Source organism: Podarcis filfolensis (genome assembly GCF_964270895.1).
Source record: "Podarcis filfolensis genome assembly, chromosome: 10".
Lineage (NCBI taxonomy): Eukaryota > Metazoa > Chordata > Lepidosauria > Squamata > Lacertidae > Podarcis > Podarcis filfolensis.
This window is the reverse complement of record NC_139612.1, coordinates 51,549,219-51,575,247: the sequence shown is the minus strand read 5'-3', so window position 1 is coordinate 51,575,247 and position 26,029 is coordinate 51,549,219. Positions and strand designations below refer to the sequence as shown.

Genomic DNA, 26,029 nt, shown 5'->3' with positions numbered 1-26,029 from the left:
ATTGCGGCTGCAAAGCTACCACTCTGTATATCACCTTGACTACCTAGTGGATAAGTGAGTTAAAATGAACACACATAAAAATATCAAACAGTCTGGTGCTGAGGTTCTTATAGAGGTCCATCACACATGGTCAGCTGCTAAAACGTGGAGTTCTCAAAGCTGGGAACATCCCCAAACCTAAATCCAATTTCTATTGCACAAACTGCTTTGTAATTCCTAACTCATCATCTTATTTATTGCTATTTTTGGCCTGAGCATTAGTCTGCAAAGCTGTCCTTATCTCTTCCTCGGCCTCATTATTGAGACACATTAAGTAATATTTTAGCCAGCTTACATTTATAGACATGGAAAGATGTTGTCCTGTTAAGTTTTGAAGTGTGTGTGAGAGAGAGAGAGAGAGCGCACACATACAAGAGTCCACTGCAAAGTGTAAGAGATCTGAAGTACTCAAAAGGCAAAGTACAATTCTCCACTTAAATATAACAGTAACTCATTTGAACTGCAATTATTCCTGTTTTAGGCCACTGTGCAGAGGCAAATGGTATGAATGTCCCAGAAGACCTGTAAACATCATCTTGGTAGTCGTGATAACCCCAGGACTAATTGGTATTTACTGTGAGAATGAACTCATACGTGCTTATCTGCTTGCACTGAAGCTTGGAAGCCTTAGCTTTTTTTGTTTAGCTAGTTGGGAAAGGAGAGGCTTCTCATGCTGGCTGCCTGTCACCTGCACCCTTATCCAAGCGATGGATGGGAGTGGGGAATGGACTTCTATCCCACGGGTGGTTATAACTGGGTTATTGCTGCCAGCTTACATAGCTTGCTTTTTGATGAAGTAACCCATACACGATTAGCCTCTCACAGACAAAGCCATTATGCTTGCCATGTGTCCCAAGGTGTAGTGGCAAGGAATCCTGCATTGCACTGCTGTATCTAAGTCTCTTGATATATCTCTATGATAAAGCACTAGAACTGATCACTCTGGAGTTTTATACATCTTCCTTTGGGATCCCTGCAACAGGGTCCTTCAGAACACCAGTCAATCCTTCGCCCCAATCTGTATTTGGACCCACAGGAAATGACAGCCATCCATATCTAGCCTTTTTCATACAGCCCAAAAACTTAGCCAAGTGCCCTGCAGCCTTGCTCCCAACCATTAAATAAAACTCAGAACTACATGGAAGGTGCAATAAGAGGCTTATGTTTCCCCGAACAGAAACAAGTAATCCCATCATTGCTTTACTCACTTTTATGGCAGAAACTTGGCATTGGTCTATTTTTTTCATAAGTCTCCCTGTTTTACAAAATTATTTTCACAGTACGCAGGTCGTTTCTGTAGACATGACCAGCTTTTATCAAACAAACAAGTAGGGGAGCAAGTTACTTACTGCTAAATCGCTATAAATGTGATCGCCGAAATACAAGACTTTGGAGCCTCTCCAGCCAGTCAGCTTTAGAAACTCATATAAGTTGCCCTACGAGAGAAGGGAGGAAAAGACAAATTTATGAGTCATAAACAGAACCTGGTGACTGTCATGCTGGCAGCTTGCCCTCTCTGAGGAAGAGTAAAACCTTTGCTTTTCACATGAAAAGCAGATGCTAATATTGTCAAGAAGAAACACGGGGCTGACAATCAGCAGATACAGACAATGAACACACACACACTTTTCAATGCTGACTAAGGTTGCTCTGCATCTTGTGTATGTTCACCATGATTGTCAGGAAAGTCCAGTTTGATGTGAAAAGGTGAGGGGTATAAATATTTAAACAAACAAAAAACATACCTGTTTGTAAATCTGGCCTTTCTGCAGTTGATGGATTTTGTCCCAAAGCAAAACACCTCTCTCATTCACCTTGCGGAAAGGTCTATTTAAAAAATGAGAGACGGAGTACACAAAGATCAATGACCCAATAGTATTACTTGCCGTCACCACTCAATGGAAACAGATACGGACCAGAATATTAGAAGAAATTACACTCTCCTGCAGAGTATCCCTGTCCACCCCCCCCCCCCCAAATAACAGCTTCAGAAGAGTAGGAATAGTCTTCATTCAGTAAATCCTGTTGAGGCTCAACAACTTACATGTGGATAATCCTGGAAGTCCCTTCCAATTTTAAATATTGATCATCACTGAGGGAACTGGGTGACCAACCTTTTTGGTAAAAACCAGCAGTAGCCCTAGTGAAGGACTTCAGAGAACCTAGTTCACTGAATCACTGGCTGCTCACCATTCATCTTTAAGTCACACAGTGTCACCATAGTAAATTATAAAGCAGCCTAATTTGCAAAGAGGTCAGCTCTTAATCAGATGCCATCAGCTTTTATTGTTGTTGTTGTTTAGTCGTTTAGTCGTGTCCGACTCTTCGTGACCCCATGGACCAGAGCACGCCAGGCACTCCTGTCTTCCACTGCCTCCCGCAGTTTGGTCAAACTCATGTCAGTAGCTTTGAGAACACTGTCCAACCATCTCGTCCTCTGTCATCCCCTTCTCCTTGTGCCCTCAATCTTTCCCAGCATCAGGGTCTTTTCCAGAGAGTCTTCTCTTCTCATGAGGTGGCCAAAGTATTGGAGCCTCAACTTCACGATCTGTCCTTCCAGTGAGCACTCAGCTGATTTCTTGAAGAATGGATAGGTTTGATCTTCTTGCAGTCCATGGGACTCTCAAGAGTCTCCTCCAGCACCATAAATCAAAAGCATCAATTATTCGGCCTTCTTTATGGTCCAGCTCTCACTTCCATACATCACTACTGGGAACCTGAGTCTTTAAGATAAACTCTCAACCTTTTTTGGATATTAACCACCCATTATGTTCACCTGGCCTCCTGCATCAGCAGTGTTGTTTGTTTGTTTTTAACTACTACTTCTTCTTAAAGTAGACCAGAAGTCCAAAGTATGAGATTAATGCACATTCTAGTGAACTTTTCTCAAAGGGTGGGACAGTAACCAGCCATGTACCTCCATCCACTTTCAGGTGGGCCTCAGTGCTACGGCCCACCCGGGGCCTTCTCACTTGCTTCCCCTGCCCCTTGGCCTTTTGGTTTGACCAATGTCATCAACCACTGCTCCTTGCAATGCATATTGTGCAGGAACATGCAGGAGATGGTTAGAGAGAAGCTCACAGGGTTGGAAGGTGAGGGAGGAGAAAGACAGGAAAACATGATGGGTGGACATAGGGACTGGCTGAGTGTGAGAAAGAGAAAGGGGGGGGAGGAAAAGAGGCGAAAGTGGTGGTCTGAGGGAGAGGAAAAGGAGAAGTGCCCAGGACCACTGTCCTCTGTCGCCTTTGCTTCACACATGCATGTACACTCATATCCCCATTCCACCCAAATTCCTGTCAAACCAGAAAGGCTCTCTTGGCTAGTTCTACGGTGATGTCCACCTGCTCTGCCTCAGAACCACAAATCTGGCCTCAGGCAGCAGGAACTGAAGAGCCAGCTATGTGTCTGCAGGGGAAAGAAAGGACTCCCACCGCTGAGGGGAAAGAGCCAGCAAAGGTATTAGGAAACCGTGAGAAAGAGGTTAAAAGGTTAATGGTTTTAATCATCATCATCATCATAACTGAGGAACATGGGGGTGAGGGATTTGTTAAAGAAGTGAATGTAAAAGCAGAGGATGCTTTTACAGGAAGGCACTTACCTTCTCTTGTCATTGAAAAAGTTTGGCTTGTCAGCCTGGACAATGACAACATCGAAAAGTTCCCTCCAGTCTTTCCCAACGATGTACTTCATGCCTCTGTCCCTGCAAAGAGCAAACCAATTTTTACTAACACAAATATTACTAGCCTGCTTTTTTTTAAAAAAAGCAACTACCGACACCCATTGTTTTAGATAAACACTTTTGGTTTTGTACGTATGAAGAAATCCACCTACACGAAACTGCTAGGGCTGTTTGTGATGAGGAACATCTTCTTGCCGTGATCTGCCAGCTTTGCAAGCACTGCACGCGTTTGCTCAGCATAACAAATGTATTTCTCTACAGAGAGAAAGGGGTGGGCAGAGAATGGGGAGAAAGACACAAGTTACAAAACCCCAGATTATATTATGTATATATCAAAGCTTGTGTAAATTCTAAGCCTACTCATGTTCCCTCCGTTACACTGTTTTTTGGTTGAGTACAAGCCGTCTGAGAAACGCAGTGTGAAAAGATTCGCAATGTAAAGAGCAATAAGAGTCCACAGGGTAAATTGGGGATGTGGAACCTTTGGCCATATACACATGCCCCATATGAACTCAGACATAAGGATAGAAGGCTTGCTTTGGAAGGTGCGCCCATTTCACACAGAAGGCAACATGATTTGTGTCTCTACTCCTGTGAATGTCCTCTTCTGTTAAAAAGAAGCAAAGGTTAAAATTCTTAAGAAGAGAAACTGCAGCTTGAGCTAATCATCTGGAATCCATGCCCTGTAATTTGAATGCACTTCCCACAATCCCAGAAGGGGCGGCAATCGTGTATATGCTGTGGCCAACGGTTGGTAGAAAATGTTGTTAACATAAAAGTGTTTCTGGGGACCCGCCGAAAGTTCCAAGGATTTGACCTGGCATAAAAAAAACTACTTCCAAGAAAAAGCCCTCACTCAAACCCTAAGCTCCTATATTTGTGAAGATATGTTATCCCTGGATACCAAAGGTTTATAGCTACACCAGACTGGAAATCCAGACTCCCAAACACCCTGGCATTTTGAAGCCTTTAAAAGGCGCATAACATTTCTGAACTGTCTAAACATTTTAAGGAACATCTTGCGCACCATGACTTTAAAACTCTAAAGCATCTAAAAGAATATTCCTCATTAAATAAATCTAGCTACCGTGCAAGCCTGATGAATTGTCCTGGTTTGCCACATTTGCATCTCGAGGGGTGGCAATTTGTTCCGGCTCCTGCCTACATCATGAGGAAAATACAGAGTCTTGCAGAAATCAAGTGCGACTCACGACTCTGGGTGCAAGAGGTCTTACGGCCAGCATGCTCTGGAGAAACAGCACAATCTAGCTTGCTTAGAACAGCAGTAGGCATAGAATCCCTACAAAATTCAAGGAGTCCAGACGACCAGTTTTACTGAACCCTGTTTCTCTTCTTAGATTTGGAGAGGGAAGAGGCAGAAAACAGCAGAAGTAGCAAAAAGCTGGTGCAAGGGCAAGTTGTGTATCCTTATTCTATACTTCCAATTCAAAATCTCAGGGAAATATCCAAAGTGGCAACATCTGTACTTTAACCCCATTTTCTTGTCACTTAAGAACACTGTTCTCTGGTGGCTTACAGGATCTGTAAAATAAATAAATAAAAAATAAAAGACAACCGCAGCCAGAGATTCACATCTCTTGCAGGGGCACCTTTGAGGAAATATGCACAAGTCCTTCAGAAACTTGCACTTTTCCTCGTGAGGCAGGTGTAAATTACTAAAAGGCAAGCTCTGCAGCAAAAGTGTGAAAAGATGTTGTACAAGTGACTGAAATAACTTCTTTGAGGCTTTCTGGAACATCCAAACAAGCTCTTAGAAGCCACACACCATTACAATGCCCACATCCTTGCACATACGGCCACCTTGCCTCACTAAAGATATGGTTCCCACAACACCTGTTGCAGTTCATGTCCAGATAAAGGCAGTTGCCATTACCCCTGACTAATACAGGAATGAGCAATGTGTGTTTGGGAGGGGATGGCCTTACGTGATGGATGTGGAACCTGTAGCCCTCCAGATGTTGCTGGACCTCCCTGACCACACACCATGTTGGCCAGAGCTGATGGAAATTGCGTCCCAACAACACCTGGAGGGGACCATGGCTTTGACAACACTACCCTACATTACTTCAACAATTCACACCGCACCAGGTGTTTGCAAAAGCACAAAGAACACCATCTGTTAGAACGAAGAACTGTAAAACATTAACAGTAAGAGGAAAACAAGTTGTTCCTTCATAAAAGCTCTCTTAACACTTACCAATATCTGCTTCTATTGCACTGTACATTATTCCTTTGATGTGGACATCTCTGATCGAGTCCTGTCAAGGAAATTAATGTAAATGAACAGTGAGATCTTTCTCCAAATTTAAATTTATTCAGCTGAAAATGGAATATTAGTGAGTGGGACACCTTCCACCCCCAACTTAGAGCACAGTCTTTAATAAGTATTTTGGCTGACTGCTAGACTACCAAAAGCAGGTGTCAGGAAGTGCAAGATATCCAGACACTAGGAATGGGGGTAGCAGAAAAAAACAGGACTAAGGAAATATTTGTTTATTGAATTTATATACCGCCCTATATACCCCCCTATATCTCAGGATGGTTCACAGAATAAAATCAAAATATAAAACCACAAAATACATAATCAAAATAAAAACAACAATCCAGTAGCCCCCCCCAAAAAAACCCCCACCTGATACAGGATCCCACTTGAAAATTTACTCAAATAGTAAAGCTACACACTTTGACACTGGTGTCATCAGGTAGGCCTCCTAATTTTGTCTAAGACAAGTCAAATTTTGCATAAAGGGAAGCTGGATTATGTTGTATAAAATTTTGCAAACTGTATAAATTGCGCAATTTATTTAATTCCATTTATGAATCGCTTCTCGTAAAATATCTCAGAGTAATTTCACAACAGCATATAGCTGTATAGCTGGCTCTCTCTCCAGAATCACTCTCCTAATCGCAGGGAACAGTCAAAGCGTGGAATGTGGGGAGGCTGGGGGGACCCTGGCATTGATACTTAGAAATCCTACTCGCTACCTTTCCACCGCTCCTCAGATTTTAAGATTTCAGGTGTTTCCAACAGGAAAAAGAAAAGTTGAATTTTGCACTTCAATCCACACTTTTTAAAAAAGAGCTTCTCATATATATTGGGCAATATCTAAAGTTAGACCCATATAAGCCAGCTTTTTTCAATGAGTCTATGCTGAGTATGACCTCATCGCCAATTAAATCCAATACCCAGAAGAACATTTACAGAAGACTATAAATTGTTTTGTGGGCCGTATAGTTTAGCATAGTGTCCAGTACCCTCCTCATTATAATGAATTTGCTGTTTTGGAACTGGAGGAATGTGGTAGTTGGCAAAGAAGGAAATTGGCGTATGCATCTGGCAGCATGAGGAAATATTCTAAAACAGAAGTGCAAAAGTCACACGGGTGGCTGTTAAAATAGGACAACTCAATACCTTTACATCTTTGTAGAGATGAACTGGCTCATAGTCTATATTGTTTTTCAGAAAATACTCATTCACACAAGACAGGAGTGTCATTTCAGGCAAGGAGAAGATATCCATGAACTGCTTCATGGCGTTACCTTGTGAACTCTGCAAACAAGCATGCATACATGTCATAAACCAGTTTTGTAAAGCTTTAGTTTCTGCTACTTGCATTAAGTCTACAGGAAACAGAGAACAGACACAACAAGACTGCCTCTTAGCTTGGAATGAGTCACATGAGAACATCAGAGAATGGTTTTACAACATGCAATGTGTGCGTTTAAGTGTCTTGTGAAAACAGGTTCTGTGCTAGAAAATAAACAATTCTTAAACAATTTCAGCTTAGTGACAGAACACTGGTGAGGATACAATAAAATATCCTTTTTCACATCAGTTTATAGACAGCACAAACTAACCTGTTCACCATCCAACACTACATTAGCGAACAAAATCCTTATACATGCATGGAATCTAGATATCCACAAGCATCAAAGTTCAGTACTAAAATAAACTTTGGAAGTGTTGAAATGCATGGCAATTTTTGGAATTTCTGGGCCAGTCAGAATATGTATCTCCACTGCCATTTAGTTATTGCCTCCTTGGCTTGGTGATACTCCACTGAACTACCCTCTAAAGATGTAGCCAGAAAAAAATTAAAGGGGGGGGGGGAGGTGTCCTAATCACAGGTTACCTACCCATGACATAGTGAGTGATGAGCCCTAAACAAACAAACAAAACCAAGCCATCCTAAATCGGCTACATTTCAAGTAATTTTCTATGTTTCTATTTTACATTGGCATTCACACAAACCATCTACTGTATATGTTAAGGAGGATGTGGCTCACACCATAAGATTGTATTTTGAAAGCAGCATCCAATTTGATAAGCAACACATTTCAGAATGAGCATTAGACAACATGCACTTCCTTGCGATGCAATGGGTTTTAAAAATATTGTTTCTCCACTCTTGATTTCTGCATGAACAATAATAAAAAGCAGCAGGCATCTCAGTAGAGGAAAACGCCAGTTCGAAAGAGGCAGGTCACTCTTTCCATCGGCTTCCATAACTTGATGACCTAAGTTATGAACTCTCAGCTGACAAGAAATGATCTGTTAGTTATAATAAAGCTACTGAGACATCGTTATATATATCATGGTAATAAGAACACGTGATTCTATTATGCCATCATATAGAATTTTTAGTTAAGAGATGTAGTGGCTTGTGCTTTTACCTTTCCATAGAAGTCGCTCATTTGTTCCAAGGGGACATGGGACCCGTCGTACATGGCAATGACTTCCTCATCCGGGACAACACTCATTCCTCTAGCAACAGCAAGAATAGCTTTAGTGCCAAAGCCAACCAGGTTTCATATGGCAGTACAGTGCTACCTTGGTTTACAAACTTAATCTGTTCCGGAAGTCCGTTCTTAAACCAAAGCATTCTTAAAACAATACATGCTTTCCCATAGCAGCGGGGGACTCAATTTACAAATGGAACACACTCAACAGGAAGCGAAACATGTTCTGCTTCCAAGGCAAAGTTCACAAACCAAAACACCTACTTCCGGGTTTGCAGCGTTCTTAATCCAAGTTGTTCATAAACTAAGCTGTTCTTAAACCAAGGTACCACTGTATCGATATTCTACACAGAAAACCCACATCTTCTCTTGTCTCATGTAAGCAATGGCTCAGCCTTAACCATTATGAATACTTCTTCCCTTATCTGATGCCACAGATTCTGCAAGGAACACCATGCACTGCCAACTGAGACAGACTGACAGTCTTGTTAAGTCAATGAAGGAAGCCAAGTTTTACCGCAGTGACACATTGTGGATCTTAAGCTCCCATTTCTTTCCTAAAAGTTAATTAGACACTAATTCTTTAAGGCCCCAAGGGCAAAGTTAAAAGAAGGCATTGCCCCCACTCTTTTAAACTTTATTACATGAAGCACAGATTAGAAGATGGTATTTTAAAAAAGGATTATAGCCAATTCATTTCTAATCTTAACGCAGCTCAGCCTCAATGACTTTCAAACTACAGCAGAAGTACGTGTTACAATCAAAGGCTGCCATGTTTCAAGCAAAGCAGGTACTATCTGTGCAGCTTTTTCCAGATGAGTTCAGTTAGAAAGGATGGGTTTACCGTATTTTTCGCTCCATAGGACGCACCGGCCCATAGGAAGCATCAAGTTTTTTGGGGGGGAAATAAAGGGGAAAAAATTTATTTCCCCCCCAGGCGCTTGTGGTGCAGGCAGCGGGGAGAAGCGCTCTTCTCCCCGCAGCCCGCCTTCAGACCAGGTCCGGGGACAGCAGGAAGACGCGCTGCGCCTCCCCGCTGTCCCCAGAGCTTGCGGGGCAGACAGCGGGGAGAAGCGCTCTTCTCCCCGCCGCCCGCCTTGAGATCAGGTCCGGGGACAGCGGAGAGACGCGCTGCGCCTCCCCGCTGTCCCCGGAGCTTGCGGGGCAGGCAGCGGGGAGAAGCGCTCTTCTCCCCGCCGCCCGCCTTCAGACCAGGTCCGGGGACAGCGGGGAGACGCGCTGCGCCTCCCCGCTGTCCCCGGAGCTTGCGGGGCAGGCAGCGGGGAGAAGCGCTCTTCTCCCCGCCGCCCACCTTCAGATCAGGTCCGGGGACAGCGGGGAGACGCGCTGCGCCTCCCCGCTGTCCCCGGAGCTTGTGGGGCAGGCAGCGGGGAGAAGTGCTCTTCTCCCTGCCGCCCGCCCTCAGACCAGGTCCGGGGACAGCGGGGAGACGCGCTGTGCCTCCCCGCTGTCCCCGGAGCTTGCGGGGCTGGCGGCGGGGTCTCCCCTCTCACTCTGCAGGCTTCAGCGAATGCCTGCATTCGCCCTATAGGACGCACACACATTTCCCCTTCATTTTTGGAGGGGAAAAAGTGCGTCCTATAGAGCGAAAAATACGGTAAATTAGAATCACAATGGACAAAATGAACTTTCCCAAGAATATTGCAATCTGCAGGGTGCAAAGCAAAGGGTGATTACACACACACACACACACACACACACACACACTCCTCTGCATTCTGTTTTAATGATTCCTTATTTTCAAATCCTTACTAGAGTAGATGAGTCATTAGCAGAAGCCTAAATACCATGCAGTCCTGCACAGTCTTCTAGTACCATTTGGCAGCTGAAAGCAAGGACATTAGTCAGCGGCACGTGGTCGGCCAACCCTCCCCAGACCACACAAGCTAAAGAACAGACTATTTCACTCAGCCATTTCTTCAAGCAGAGAACACCACAACACAGGGGCTCATTTCATCCTATATAGTAGGGACATCCAACTCCCAAGAGACTGCAATCTACTCACAGAATAAAAAACTGGCAGTGATCTACCAGGGGTGGGGGGTTTCAGGTCAAAGTTGTTGAGCTTTTTTGGGGTTCAGGTAAAAAATGTTGACCTTTCTCTAGGGGGGAAAGGAAAATGTTGCTCACCAAAAGATTGCTCAGGAAACAATCAGCCTCGCAGCGAAAACTCTGCCTTCCATTCTTGCGATCATGCGCAAATGGAAGGCGGGGCGAGGGGGCGAGGCTGGATGCTCTTCTTTTCTCCCGCAAAGGAAAAAGAGCCCACAATCGACCATGATCGACCGAAACCTCCCGGGGATCAACCAGTTGATTGTGGATGACTGGTTGGACATCTCTGCTATATAGTAATAGCAAACTCATTCTTCATGAGACAATTCTTAAGTAGCCAAAACAGCGCTAATGAGGCACAGGAGGGAGATCTCAGCCAGATTGTGGGGACCCCAAATATTTGCAGAAATAATGATTTTTAAAACCTCATTTTTTTGAGCCGGGGTGTGTGTGTGAGAAGGGAGTTTGGTCCACAAAACAGCCCAATGAGGACTGAGTACAGTATGCTCCCTGGCCATGAAATTCTGAATGGATTGGGGGAAATAGGATGGAGTATCCTGAAAGCTGTCGTGATTGGCTGGCTGACTAAACAGGAGCACCACCTGCTGCAACATATCACTGCCTGTCCCGCTTGCTGTATTTGAATGTTTAGAGTCCCCTGAAAAAACAACAACCTCACAGCAACATTTTGCTGTGAACTATGCAGGTTAAGACTTACCTGTACACTGTTCCCAACTGAATATAATGAAAAGCGTCAATCTTCATCAATAATGCCTTTTAAAAAAAGAGAAAGGTTTTACATGAAACCTATCAAGGCTTCACAGCAGTATTTTGATGAAGTTACAGGCAAATACAGTTGTCCATGATTACTACAAGATTTAGAGCAGGCTTCCTCAAACTCGGCCCTCCAGATGTTTTCAGACTACAATTCCCATCATCCCTGACCACTGGTCTTGCTAACTAGGAATCATGGGAGTTGTAGGCCAAAAACATCTGGAGGGCCAAGTTTGAGAAATTTGAGATTTAGAGTTATATTAGGACTTAAGAAGAATTCCTGTTGGATCCGGCTGTAGGCCCATCTAGTCCAGAACACTGTTCTAACAATAGCTAGCCCACAAGCAGAAACGGAGCATATTTCTCAGTTAATGAGCATCTCCAGTTAAAGATTCTACACAAAAGTTTTATTAGAAGTGCAGCATAGCAGAACCTACATAGATGGGCAAGATACTGCCACTCTGGCCAAAACTTCGCTTACTTCCAGCAGAGTCCAAAAGGTGCGTCGCACAAGCTACAGAGAAGCAGAACTCAAGTTTCCCCAATAATACAAAATCGGACAACATTTGATCAAGTGCTAAGGAATACACCTCACAGAATGATGATATCAATGGAATAATGTATACCTACCCGATGCACATCATAATGAAGACCTCTTATTGCAAAATTTGGATCGTAGTCATACTTCCGGATTTCTGCAGGATACTAGAAGGATAAGGGAGGGGGAAAAAACTATTTTACCACAACCTATTTAAGCAATGTGATCTATCCCCTTAATTCAGAGAAGACAACCAGCTCTCTTATGACTCTGTAGTGTCCTCCACTCCTTGGGGAAACACAGCTATTTGTCACTCCATGCAACATGGACTTCTGCTCTTTGCTGCCTCCTGCCCCGCCCCCCCGCTCTTGAGTCCCACATTGTTTATCAAGCACCTGCTGTGGATTAGGCAAACTGCTCATCCCTGGTGCCTTGCCAAACCCATTTCCAGAATGCAAAGATTATGTTCCAATGAAACAGCATCAGGACCAAGCCCTCCCCAGACTCCGGCCTTGCAACATCCCTTCCAGGGCCAAATTAATGTCAGTCTAGCTAAAGATCCATGATTTACACTCTAGAGCAACTGGATATTCCCAAGGATGGCAACAGACAAACTCCTCACTTGTTTATCATTTGCCTTTAGAGATAAAATAGTAATCTCTGGGCGTATTACTGTGTGACCCCGGAAAGTGGAATATAAGCAGCTAAAAGACTGGCTCCACTTAGATCATGTGTGTGAGTGTAATGACCTCCGTTCACTGCAACCCCCAGCACTGCACCAAAATCTGCTCTGGAGGGCCCCCCAGATATCTGGGAGGGGGGGTGCAAGGAGAAGTTCCATTGTGCTCATGGGAGGTGTTCCACTCACACAATGATTCAACCCAATGGCTCTGCAGTGACCTCATAAATTTACATGACTCGTATCCAAAACAAAATCTTAAGGCTCCTCCCCTCCTCAAAGTTGGCAACTCTTATTTAGGAAGGTGCAAGGACAGTGTCCCAAACTCTGTAGTTCTAGGCTTCTCCTTCTCACTTTAGTGTCAAGGGATGTGGGTCCCAGCTGATCCCTCTACTGAAATCATGGATGAAGTCCTTGTCTGGACACAATAATTCGGTGTACATGGACTCGCACAGATCATGGCCAATGGAAGGTTCAACACTGATAAGGGCAAACAGTGTGAATATGTGTTCAGAAAACAAAGCTTCTGTCCTCAGCCTGGCTACCTCTTCAATTTCTAGCTTTGCATCCCTACAACTGAAAATCATACATGTTAATTAAAAACAACACTTCTATATATTCTGTATAATCTAATACAAAAGGTGTTCTCTTTGAACCCCGCAATTATCTTTTCCACACTTTTTTCAAAACACTACAACAGTGGCAGAACTCTCAGGGAAATTGATCTGCTTATTATTATTTTGCTAGGAAAGTTTAATTTACAGTGCTCAAGCATTTCTCATGTACTTGGAGAGGTGTGTGTGCATCATTTTACCTGAATGTACTTCTTAGTCAGGATCATCTGTTGCCAAACTATAGCCTCCAACTGAAAGCAACCATGGCATTTTTACAGAAAACTATGGCTTAAACTAACACCTACCCACAACAGGAGGCAATGATATTGCTCTCCTGGCTTCAGGGATAGCCATGCAAAGCCTCCTGAGTGCAGTGGGAGCGCTCCGCCCGCTGCGCTCAGGAGACTTTGTGTTGCTTTCGCTGAAGCCAGGAGAGCGAGAGGGGTTGGTGCTCACCGATCCCTCTCGCTCTCCTGGCTTCAGGGATAGCCACGCAAAGCCTCTTCAGGGCAATGGGAGGAATGCACCCCCTGCCCTGAGGAGGCTTGGCATGGCTATCCCAGAAGCCAGAACACCAAGAGGGATCACTGCATTCGCTGCGCAGCGATCCCTCTTGCTGTTCTGACTTCGCTTCGCTGGAGAGACGCTGCATAGCTTTCCCTCTCTGCGCAGCACCTCGTCAGTGCTGAGGAGGCACTGCGCGGAGAGGTAAAGCTGCGAAGCGCCCCTTCAGCAAAGCGGGAGGAGAAACGGAGCCCCTTCCATTTCTCCTCCCGCTTTGCTGGAGAGGCGCTGCGCAGAGAGGGAGAGAATATATTTTTTTTCTTGTTTTCCTCCTCTAAAACTAGGTGCGTCTTATGGTCAGATACATCTTGCAGAGCGAAAAATACGGTAAACATTGCCATCAATATTTTGCTGAATTGCAATACTGTATACCATAGATATATAGATATGATCAAATTTCTTATTTACTTCTGCAGGAATATTTATAGATGTATATATTTAGCCACTGACCTTTGGACTGAAATGCAGAATTGGAAGCGTCTAACATATTCATTCAGGAGTTCAATTCAGACAGTGGAAAGGAATAATCAGATGCAGCAGCACAGAGAGGGTTAAGCACGGGCATTTCTACCAGTGCAGTAAAGCAACTTTGACTCAGAGGACATTATAAACAGCAGGGCTCCTACCCTCAAATATAATTTTGTGCTTTGCTGCAAGCAATATGTTAACTGAGATAGTGTTAAAAGCCAATTTCCCCGTCTCATCTTCTTTCAATCAGATAAGGAACAAGACAGGACATTCATAATTCTACAGAGGCCTAAGCATCTTTTCAAGAAACTGCAAATTTTAATTTTACTCATAATCCTCCTTTAGTTAATTATAATTCCCCTTCATTGTATTATTTATTGCTACAATGAATAATCTTAATACATAAACCAAATGAAAAAAGAAGCTGCTTTTGTTTGTAAAAGTGAGCCGCATGTGAAAAAACTCAACTTCTGAGCCAAGTGCCACTGTAATGTATTCATTTCTGTGAGCTCCCTACTAGACCTAGGACAAATCACCAAAGGTGCCAGAATCCAGGAGCTACACGTATATCCCACAGAAGCACAGAAAGCTGCCTTATACCGAGTCAGACCATTGAACCATCACTCAGTATTGTTTAAGCCAAGGTTTCCCAAACTTGGGTCTCCAGCTGTTTGGACTACAATTCCCATCATCCCTTACCACTGGTCCTGCTAGCTAGGGATGATGGGAGTTGTAGTCCAGAGACACTTGTCTGGCAGTGGTGCTCCAGGATTTCAGGCAGGTGTTTTCCCAACCCTGCACATGCAGGAGCATGAACCTGTGAGCTTCTGTGGGCAAAGCACATGCCCCACCACATCAGCATCACCAACAGAGACCATATGTAGGATCTTATTTATTGCAAAAGACATACCCCACCTTTCAGAAAGGTGTTTGTCTTTCTGTTTTATGCCTTCCAACTACCTGAGCTCTATAATGTCTTCAATTCCCAAATTATGATTTATTATTTATTTTTGAGTAACCAACAGCATAAACTTTCCCTCTCAAGGAGAAACATTGTTTTGCCCCGCAACGACTAGCTTTTTTGCTTGTGGAAAGTTCTGGACCCTGACAGCCCAATCCTACGCATGTTTACTCAAAAGCAAACCCCCACTTGGCTCAATGAGATTTACTTCCAAGTTAGTGCGTCTGAGATTAAAGCTTTTGTGTTCAAGTGGGAACTTCTTCCAGGCCACATTCCCTCCTGGGCAACGTCCAGGGGGCAAAAGTGGGCGGAGAGAATGTAAATTTGGCCTTCGTGCTATAGGCTAGTTTCTACACACATACACTCCTCTCTATCCTCCATCTAGGCAAAGAATACATTCAATAATACCTTCTAGTCAGGCAAAAACCCTCAAGGAGGCAGAACCAGTGAGGTGTGCAATTTGAGAGGACGTATGGACTGGGCAAAGTCCTGAGGGCCAGATACAATGAGTCATTTGCTCCCAGAGACTTAGGTTCCCCATGCCTGAAGCAGAAGATTACACACATGAACTGATACTGAGAAAGCGAAGTACAGATCTTACTCCTATCTATGTATACATAATTCAGTAGTGCTGAAAGACAAGGGAGTTGTATTACCAAACATTTCGGACTGAGTTGCAAGGGTTGCATGAAGACCCTATTTTAGCTGTAAATGGATATCGTTTTAATTGCTATAGCAACCAGCTGGTATGCAAGCTTGTTCATGAAATATGTGCATTTCAGGAATGGGCAACCTGATTTACAACTGGATCTTGTGCCCACGGGCAAACTTTGGGCATGTAGGAAGCCCCATTAACAGGCGAGGTTTGGAAGCAAGCAACACACACAACTCACAAAGTGGGGGTTGCCGACAGCACCAATCACCTTCGACAACAAGCCCCCTTGCCTGCACTCGGGGATTCCTGATGGGGAGCGCCACCTTGCAGCCAATCCCAGCAGGGTTCACTCTCAGCAAGCCCTGCTTGCAAAGAAGCAATTACAACCAGGAGTTCACTTTAAACTTCTGGTGCTCTTCCTTTGTAGTCACATTCTTCCCTGGCCCACACCTGGGTGAGGGATAGCTCAGTTGGTAGAGAATGAGACCCTTAACCCCAGGGTGGTGTGTTTGAGCCCCATGTTGGGCAAAATATTCTTGTACTGCAGGGGGTTCGACTAGATGACCTTCGTGGTCCCTTCCAACTCTACAATTCTATGATTCTATTATTTTAAGTCAATGCGCACTGACAAATAAGGAAAGGAAGACAGCAGAAGATCAAGCCCCTGGGTAACATTACTGCATACTACTTTTACAGGTATTCATACTGCACACATTTGAAACATGTACTTCCACACCCCCAAATATCTTACCCGGTGTTCATTTATCAAAAGATCCCGAGCAGCATTGAAGATCAATGTGTGCAAATGCTTGGAATAGAAGACAAGTGTGTAGTCATAATCAAAGCCATAGATTTCTATGTCCGAGAGACTCATTTCATTGTTTGAAAAGATAGCATCTGGATTCAGCAAGTTACTCATAATGGAAGGAACCAGGTCTGTGGGAGAGAGACATAAACACACAGGGAGATTTTCTAGATTTTTCAGAAATAAGACGTCCCAGCAAAATGACAACAAAAATGTATTCCAAAAAGGGATGGATCTTGCAAGATACACACATTACTGCAATAGTATTCATTAACAATGCACTTAAAATAAAATAAAATAAAATAAAATAAAATAATTATTTATACCCCGCCCATCTGGCTGGGTTTCCCCAGCAACTCTGGGCAGCTCCCAACCAAATACTAAAAACATGATACAGCATTAAACATTAAAAACTTCCCTAAGCAGGGCTGCCTTCAGATGTCTTCTAAAAGTAAGATAGTTGTTTATTTCCTTGACATCTGATGGGAAGGCGTTCCACAGGGCAGGAGCCACTACCGAGAAGGCCCTCTGCCTGGGGCCTACTTGCAGTGAGGGAACTGCCAGAAGGCCCTTGGCGCTGGACCTCAGTGTCCGGGCTGAACAATGGGGGGTGGAGACACTCCTTCAGGTATACAGGGCCAAGGCCGTTTAGGGCTTTAAAGGTTAACACCAACACTTTGATTTGTGCTTGGAAATGTACTGGGAGCCAATGTAGGTTTTTCAGGACCGGTGTTATATGGTCTCACCGGCCACTCCCAGTCACCAGTCTAGCTACCACATTCTGGGTTAGTTGCAGTTTCCGAGTCACCTTCAAAGGTAGCCCCATGTAGAGCGCATTGCAGTAGTCCAAGCGGGAGATAACTAGAGCATGCACCACTCTGGTGAGACAGACTGCGAGCAGGTAGGGTCTCAGCCTGCGTACCAGATGGAGCTGGTAGACAGCTGCCCTGGACACAGAGTTGACCTGCGCCTCCATGGACAGCTGTGAGTCCAAAATGACTCCCAGACTGCGCACCTGGTTCTTCAGGGGCAATTACCCCATTCAGGACCAGGGAGTCCTCCACACCAGCCCACCCCATGTCCCCCAAGAACAGTACTTCTGTCTTGTCAGGATTCAACCTCAATCTGTTAGCCGCCATCCATCCTCCAACCGCCTCCAGACACTCACATAGGACCTTCACTACTCTCACTAGTTCTAATTTAAAAGAGGTAGAACTGCATATCATTCGCATATTCATGAACGCCCAGCCCAAAAGGACTTGCAGTTCATAAACCATGTATTTCAAAAGGGGCATCACTCAGGGACTGCTTCAGAACCAGTCGTGTGTGAATTAGAGGCACACCACACCCCACACAGCCACGGATCAGGGCACATGCAGACCCGAAAACAATGCAGTAAGGTGGCAGTTCTTACAGGTAAGAATCATAGCTGTCTTAGATGAACTTCACAAAGTATTCCCTTTACGCTAACCCATTGGTTATTTTCACTTACCTGTATGTAAGAATTTGGCCTGTTTCCTTTCTCACCTCTAATCCTCATTTTTGTTCAACTGCTTTTTAAAAAGAAAAATCCCCTGGCACTAACTCTGAGGATAACAAAGGCAGCACTTCATCACACACTTACCTGAGAGTAAATCCCATTGAACTCATCTATATTTATCTATTTCTTAGCCCTCTGCCCTTCACAAAAAAATCCCAGGACGGGTTTACATCACAATAAAGCTGTAAATACAATACAGAAAGTGAACAGAGCAGCAGTTAATGAATTTAGGCTTGCGCTCCATTCTACTTTCAGAATAACTTAAATAGTTTATTAGTAAGATATAACGTGCTTGCTTGTTATATAAACACCAAAAATTGTTTAGAAAAGCATTTACAGTGGCTTTGAAACAATTAACACAACAGAAAATATTCTGATCCAATCTCAGACACAAGCCAGAGAGGTTCAATGAAACTGAATTTCCGTTAAAAGGATCCTTCTATTGTCACCTAGAACTGGGATAGGGAACACTGTGACCCTTAAGATGTTATTGGAATAAAACTCACATCAGCCATAGCTGATGGACTGACATGATGGGAGTTGATATATTTTTTATTTAATAAAAAAAAACACATTTGGAGGGTTGCTCTCTTCCACTGCATTCCCTTCTGCTCTGCCAGGTTTTCTTCCATTCTCCCTCCAATCACTCAGCATTCTGTGGCTTCCGAGTCCACCAAGCCCTCCCTGATCTGTTTTTGGGGTGCCCGCCTCTCTGAGTCGTCCCCCCCCCAAAACCATATTTTGTACTTCTGCAAACGTTTTGGTTCATCCAAACCTGCTGAACATCTCCCACTAATGTGCTGATGGTGCCATAGATTCTCGCTCAAGAGGCAGAATTTGCTATTTGTGCATAGGGTAGTTAATATTTGCAGAATGCCTTCCAAATGCTTTGGCATGCAATCCTTACCACAAAGCAAAATCAGAATTGTTATCTCCCACATTGCAAAAAAAGGGGGAGGAGGGGGGATGAGGTTGAGAAAGAAAGGCTTGCCCTAAGACAATCTTGCATGTCCATGGAAAATGTTGAGTTTTAATAGGATGCTTTCTGGTTTATAGCTCAGTTTTAACCGCTACGTAAGCCCTCAGATCCTTTTCTTCAAACTGTTTGAGAGAGACTAGCAACGATCTAGGTCAAACAAAATAATTGCTTGGAAATCCTTACCTAATTAGGCAGATGGGAGAATATATTTAAAGTAGTACCCAGAACCTGAAACTGCATGATGCAATCAGCATTTTTTTAAAAAAAAAAACGCATACCAGAAACGCAGCATTTTGAAACAACGATAACTTCGCCCAGGAACATTATGCATCCACCTCACTTAGACAAAGCAAGAACAATTTGTGTATTTCTGGCTGCAAATAAAGCACAGAGCCACAACAGAAGGTTTCACTAATCTTAAAAGCTGTAAGCAAATTGCAGCCAGCCTGAAAATCCTGCTTAGACAATCTGCGTGAAAAAGTTTCCACCCATCCTAATTCATATGGGACTGTATCTTGAACAGGCACCTTACTGTGTGTTTTCACAGTGATTACACACGTTCAGGAAGGTCACATTTTTGGGTCTTGTGGTGCACTAAGACTCATGGCACAAGAACTTCTGGACCTTTCTGGCATGGGGAGTTACTGAGCAGATGGGGAGCCAATACTGGAATAATCAAATAGGTGACACAATAAGGCAGCATTCAGACCAGTCCAGCAACTATTTGGTTAAATGTATGGAAGATTAGTTATAAAGTAAATGAATGTATTTCCAAAAGACAGGCATGTGAGAAGCTCAACTGGGTTAGGAGGAGATTCCTGGTGGTAAACAACACTTTGCTAGGTGGGGACAGTATGGGTAACTTGCTTGAAAGTTGACAGAGAGAGGGGGGGGAGGGTTCTGAATTTCGAGAATCTTTAAGGAAAACATTTTTTTAAAAAAAGAATTAGAAATAATTTAAAAAACAATAATAATTTATTATTTATACCTTGCCCACCCCAGCCACTCTGGGCGGCTTCCAACCAAATATTAAAATAAAGTAATACACCAAACATTAAAAGCTTCCCTAAACAGGAAGAAAAAGAAGAGAACCCCAAATGCAGAATGTTACCTACCCAATGCAGGAAGGAAAAATGGTTTCTTCTTCAATAAAAAAGAGAGCCAAGAAAGATGTGGTTCAGGAGGCTATTCTCTGGGACCAGTCCATTGGACTTGCTTTTTCAAGTCTGCAGAAGCGGGAACTGAGGAGCAAGGGAAGCCCTTTCAGGTCCTTTTAACCTTGTGCTTTATGTGGATTTGTTGGATAAAGGCTTGGAATGACAACATAAGGCTATGCGTTTCCCAGAGCCCTGACTCAACTCGAGTACAAAATAAAGTTAGCAGTGGTGAACAAAACAAGGGGAAGCGTAGAAGGATGTGTGAAGCTAACTGAGTCTGGGCCAACTTCAAACAAAATGGGCCAAATTGGAACAGTGATTTGTGGGCGCCTTTAAAAAACAACAACAGATTAAGCTATATGAGGGAAGGGAGATTCTGCTTCCCATTGTAATTGAGAGACTGGTCCCAAGTTGCAGGGAGTTTTCTTAAAATAAAAATCACAGAGCATGATGTTGTTCATTGCATTAAATTGAAAGAGCAGCTGTATTCGTCTTAGCACAACTCTGTGCTGATGAATGATCTAACTTGCGGGAGGGGGATCTCTCCCCCTTTGTCATCTGTATAACAAAAATAGGCAAAGAGACATAAGGGGGCTAATGCACAACTGTCCTTTCGGGCCAGGCATCTGCAGTGTCACATGAAATGCCTTGGTGACAGCAGACTAATTTTCCACAAATCATGTCGCTGAAAAGATAAAACAGTAGTTGCAAGTCACAAGCTAGACTATAAAATCAATTGCGGTAGAATAACCTTCAGACTCTCAATTGCTTTAATGTTTCAGTTGTTATGCAATAATAAAGTTACTGAATGCACCTGTAGTTCTCTTACTCAAGTACCCCAAGGCTATTTTACTCGGAAGAAGGAAAGAAACTCCAGTGACATAGTCTCAAGGTTACAGAGTAGAAATTTGTCAAACTCTTAAAGATGCATTTATAGCTACAGCACACATACAAAGAATGGGGGGGAATGGAACAGGAGAAAGCAACTGTTTAAATTTTCTGTGAAGGTGACACACCAAAACAATAAAACAAGAACATTTTATTTCCAGAGTGAACAGCACTGCTTTAAGATAATATCGTTCAAATGCTGTTTTAATTAAAACTGTGTTCTACTTAAACCAAAGGCATTCATTACAGTGATTAAATTACCTGAACGCAAATTAAAGGGCTGATGCCTAGGAAATTGGTTTCCAGTATTCCTGCTCTATTTTAGGAGTCTATTATTTTTTTTTACATGTAAATGGATAACAGCTTCAAAGGAAATGATATTAAAAGCAGAATGCTGACGTTTGCCTGAAGATGAAATAAACCATATCAAAAGTTATTCAAATTAAGAACCACTACTTGAGATAAGCCTGTATGAAGCTATTGGCCTCATCTGCACTATACAATTAAAGGAGTATTGTACCAATTTAAACAGTTATGGCTTCCCCCCAAAGAATCCTGGGAACTTCAGTTGGTTAAGGGTGCTAAAAACTGATAGAGAGATCTCTTCTCTGCTCCCAGAACTATAATACCCAGAGCGCTTTAAGAATCAATCATCCCAGGGTACTCCAGAAAGTATAGCTCTGTGAGGGGAGTAAAAATGTCAGACATCTTCAAAATAAGACAATGATAATGAAAGTTGCACTCTGGTCAGAACTCACTGGGAGTTCCGGAAGTCAGTTCTTAACCCGAAGCATTCTTAACCCGAGGCGCAGGTTCCCTACATAGGCCTCCCGCAGCCCTGGAAGCGGATTGCGTTCGTATCCCGGGGCAAAGTTCACAACCCAGGACACCTACTTCTGGGATTGTGGAGTTCGTAACCTGAAGCAGTCGTAAGCAGGACTGTTTGTAACCTGAGGTACCACTGTACTCGCTCCTTCACTTTGTGCCTCCCCAATGCCTTCAATGAACTCGCTGCTATAGATGCTTGGATCATTTCACTCCTAGCCAGTCTACTGCTGCAAGCTGAGCTTTCCCAGCATTAAACCAGAATATTTGGCTTCCCCAAACCTCTCCCCAGCAGCCTGCAAAGCCATTTAGTTTATAATTACATTATAAGATGAGACCGCATGTAGCAGGAACCCACGGGGAAAGTGTTTTGTTATGATTTACACAAATCTTTGGAGCCTGGGTTCTCTCTTGCAGCACTCTCATGTGTCAACACACCAACAAATCTCTTACCCCCTCAGCAGGGCCCTCGCTAGGTCTTTTTCTTTTGGTTATAAGTAAAATAATAATAATAATAAAGTACCATAGAGAGCACATCCCACAAACTGAAAGTCTACCCAACAGCCTTGCCAGCCTCACTTCCATGCTTCAGACAAGGCAAAGGAAATGCCAATAAACTTACAGAAGAACTTAGTTGAGTTTGATAAAGGGGACAAAAATGCAGCCTGGTTATGACCGGCTTTTGAGAGCATCATGTAAAGAAGTGTGATTGCCTGCAATTTTTGGAGCCACAGAATCAAAGAATTGTAGAGTTAGAAATTGGAATGGACCCTGAGGGTCATCTAGTCCAACCCCCTGCAATGCAGCAATCTCCACATGTGGTCCCCCATCCAATTTGAAACCACAGTGGACACTGCTTAGCTTTGCAAATGTGCTAGCAGTTTTATGGCTGCACCATTAGGAAGCAACCCCTTGTGCTATATATCAGAGAGAGGCATTTCTGTGAAGGCACCCTTGCACTCAGGCTTGACTTTGTTATCTCTGTGAGACCACCCAAAACTCCCCCCTCTGAAGAGACTCATTGCTAACCTTCCTGAAGAATGTCATGCTTTATAGATCAAAAGAAGCTCCCACCTTCATCTCTAGAAAAGAAAAATAAGAATCTGGTATCATAGCCTTGATACTGCATTCTAGAACACCAGAAGGAATTGTGTGACCTAAAGCTGGGAAAGAATCAATATACACTTCAGTTAATTTACACAAGAATTTCTAAGAATTAAACATCCATTTATCACTGAGGGTCTTATGTTCACAGCTGAACAGAGGGGATGATGGAATCATAGAATTGGGACCACGAGGGGCATCTAGTCCATCCCCTTTTACGCAGGGTCCATCAGTACTGTCTACACTGACTAGCAGCAATTCTTCAGGGTTTCTGACTGGGAACATTCCCAGCCCTACCTGAGGTGCCAGTAGGACCTTGTGCATGCCAAGCAGCTGTTTCACCACAGAGCTACTGCCCTTTCTAGAGCAGATAGCAGACTAGCTGCTTAAGAGCAACCAAGAAGAACAAACAAGAACAAGAAAAAAAAATTCCTTCCAGTAGCACCTTAAAGACCAACTAAGTTAGTTCTTGGTATGAGCTTTTGTGTGCATGCACACTTCTTCAGATACACTGAAACAGAAGTTGCCAGATCCTTCTATATAGTGAGAAGGTGGGGAGGGGTATTACTCAGAAGGGTGGTGGGAATGGGTGATTGGCAGATAGCTGTGATGAGCCTGTTGACGACTCTTAACGACTGCAATAGGTCTTACAGGAAAAAGCAAGGGGTGAGAAGGTGAAAAATGGCTTTGTCATGTATAATGAGATAAGAATCCAATGTCTTTGTTCAGACCAGGTCTCTCCATGGTTTTAAGTTTGGTAATGAGTTGCAATTCAGCAGCTTCTCTTTCCAGTCTATTTCTGAAATTCCTTTGTAGTAATACAGCTACTTTGAGATCTTGTATAGAATGTCCTGGGAGATTGAAGTGTTCTCCTACTGGTTTCTCTGTCTTGTGATTCTTGATGTCCGATTTATGTCCATTTATTCTTTGGCGTAAGGTTTGGCCTGTTTGTCCAATATAGAGAGCTGAAGGACACTGTTGGCATTTGATGGCATATACAATGTTAGACGATGAGCAATTAAATAGTCCCGAGATGGTATGTGTGATGTTGTTGGGGCCAGTAATGGTGTTGTCCGGGTGTATGTGGCAGCAAAGTTGGCATCCCCACCTTCTCACTATATAGAAGGATCTGGCAACTTCTGTTTCAGTGTATCTGAAGAAGTGTGCATGCACACGAAAGCTCATACCAAGAACTAACTTAGTTGGTCTTTAAGGTGCTACTGGAAGGAAAAAAAATTTTTTGTTTTGACTATGGCAGACCAACACGGCTACCTATCTGTAACTGAAACAAGAACAAGGCACATGCTTATTGGTTTCTATTTCCTAGCAAATAGTAAACCCTGAAACAGCCAAGATTGCTAGAAACAACATCTTAAATTAGCTTCCTTTTCCCTAGTCAAAACAGCATGGCAGCAACCCTATGACTGGTTCCCCAACTAAAATTAAAATTAAGCAGAGCAGTCCAATGTCAATAAACCACTCCTGGCAAATTTCATTTCAACAACCACTAAACTCACTGTAGAAGTTATCCATTTGAAAGTTATCCCATGGAAGCCAAGTACCCACTGCTTTGTTAACTAGGTAAAATTGCAACAAGTAATTCACAGAAGTTCACTGCCACCACTATGTGCACGGCTACATGCAGTATCAGCTTACTGTATGTTACTTTCTATAATAAGGGTTGATCTGTCTTGCTGGCATGTTTAAAGCAACCCACACTTCATATATCTGAAAGCCAGCTTGATCCAAAGTGAGAAACCACTGCTCCTCCTAGAAATTGTTGTGAGTCGCCTCAAGAGCTAGCCTTGGTTTTGAGCTCAGAAGCAATGTTCTTGACACATTTCCATTTCGTATTACTCTGGCCATGGTGACCCACTGAAGTGATGCTTTCACTTTTCACCTTGTCTATTTGCCAGTAGATAAATTCACGCATAACGTTTTTCAAATAGATTCATTACAGATCTGTTGGGAAGTACTCAGTGTACCACTGAACAATCTGAAGCATGGAGGAAAACCGATTCAACTGCAGGGCTGTCCTTTCCATTTCATTAGTTTTAATGACTGGCACAAAATAAGCTGCAACCAACTCTTCTATTTTACACCTTCAAACCACCAACCAGTTCCGATTACATAAAAAGAAAGGTTTAGTCAAAATTAGGAAGAACTCTCTGATGGTAGGAGCTGTTCCAACAGTGAAACAGTATCTTGGAAGGTGGTGAATTCTCCCCAGAGGCTTTTAAGCAGAAGCTGGATAACCACTTATCAAGGATGCTGTAGAAACAGATTTCCTGTACCAGCAGGCAACTACAACAAGGACTTTTCAGGTGCCTCCAAATTCTGATTCCATGAAAGCACAAAATTAAGTACTGTATCTTTTTGAATAGCTACTAAACTATACGTTAACCTTTTTAGGGGTATAAAATGGGTGTTTGAAAAGAAGCCTAAAAGCAGTTTAGGAAAATCAAGGATGCCTGGGGAGCGGAAACAGCAAGAATGGAGACAGAGGTTTGGTTCAGACATAAACAATCTGAGTTTACCAGTCTGAGAATAAGCACTGTGTGTACATTCTTCCTCCCTTCTCTTATGCACTTTAATGCAATTAAACTGCAGTTTTCCATTACACCCAGGAAACTGTGATTTAAGCTGTGACTATAATCCTGGCTTGCCAACTACAAACAAAGTATTGCATTAAGTCCCAAAGGGAAGGGGGAGGAGACAGTGTGTATGCACATGACTTATCAGGATTTTTATATACGAACCAGCAAGACTGAAAAATAACCAGTGTTGTGTTTTTTTCAGCCGGAACTCACTGAAACTCAGTTCCAGCACCTCTCAGGTGGGTGCCATTGCCAAATTTATAAGATAACAAGTTCCGGCACCTGTTTCTGGAAAAACAAAAAACGTTCAATCTGCCGTATTCCGCCCC

General features: G+C 43.3%; 1 protein-coding gene across 3 annotated transcripts in view; it reads right to left on the bottom strand.

The window, feature by feature from the left end:
* NT5DC3 (5'-nucleotidase domain containing 3) overlaps positions 1-26,029 on the bottom strand; it is a 46,195-nt gene that overhangs the window by 7,814 nt on the left and 12,352 nt on the right. For all 3 annotated transcript variants that reach the window (XM_083574117.1, XM_083574116.1, XM_083574115.1), the window contains exons 2-11: positions 16,557-16,741; positions 11,957-12,031; positions 11,271-11,326; positions 8,414-8,504; positions 7,152-7,289; positions 5,937-5,997; positions 3,871-3,973; positions 3,638-3,739; positions 1,785-1,866; positions 1,389-1,475 (exon numbers count right to left, since the gene is read on the bottom strand). In XM_083574117.1, coding sequence (XP_083430243.1) covers positions 1,389-1,475; positions 1,785-1,866; positions 3,638-3,739; positions 3,871-3,973; positions 5,937-5,997; positions 7,152-7,289; positions 8,414-8,504; positions 11,271-11,326; positions 11,957-12,031; positions 16,557-16,724 — 963 coding nt within the window. In that variant the 5' untranslated portion in view covers positions 16,725-16,741. The remainder of the gene's footprint in view (positions 1-1,388; positions 1,476-1,784; positions 1,867-3,637; positions 3,740-3,870; positions 3,974-5,936; positions 5,998-7,151; positions 7,290-8,413; positions 8,505-11,270; positions 11,327-11,956; positions 12,032-16,556; positions 16,742-26,029) is intronic.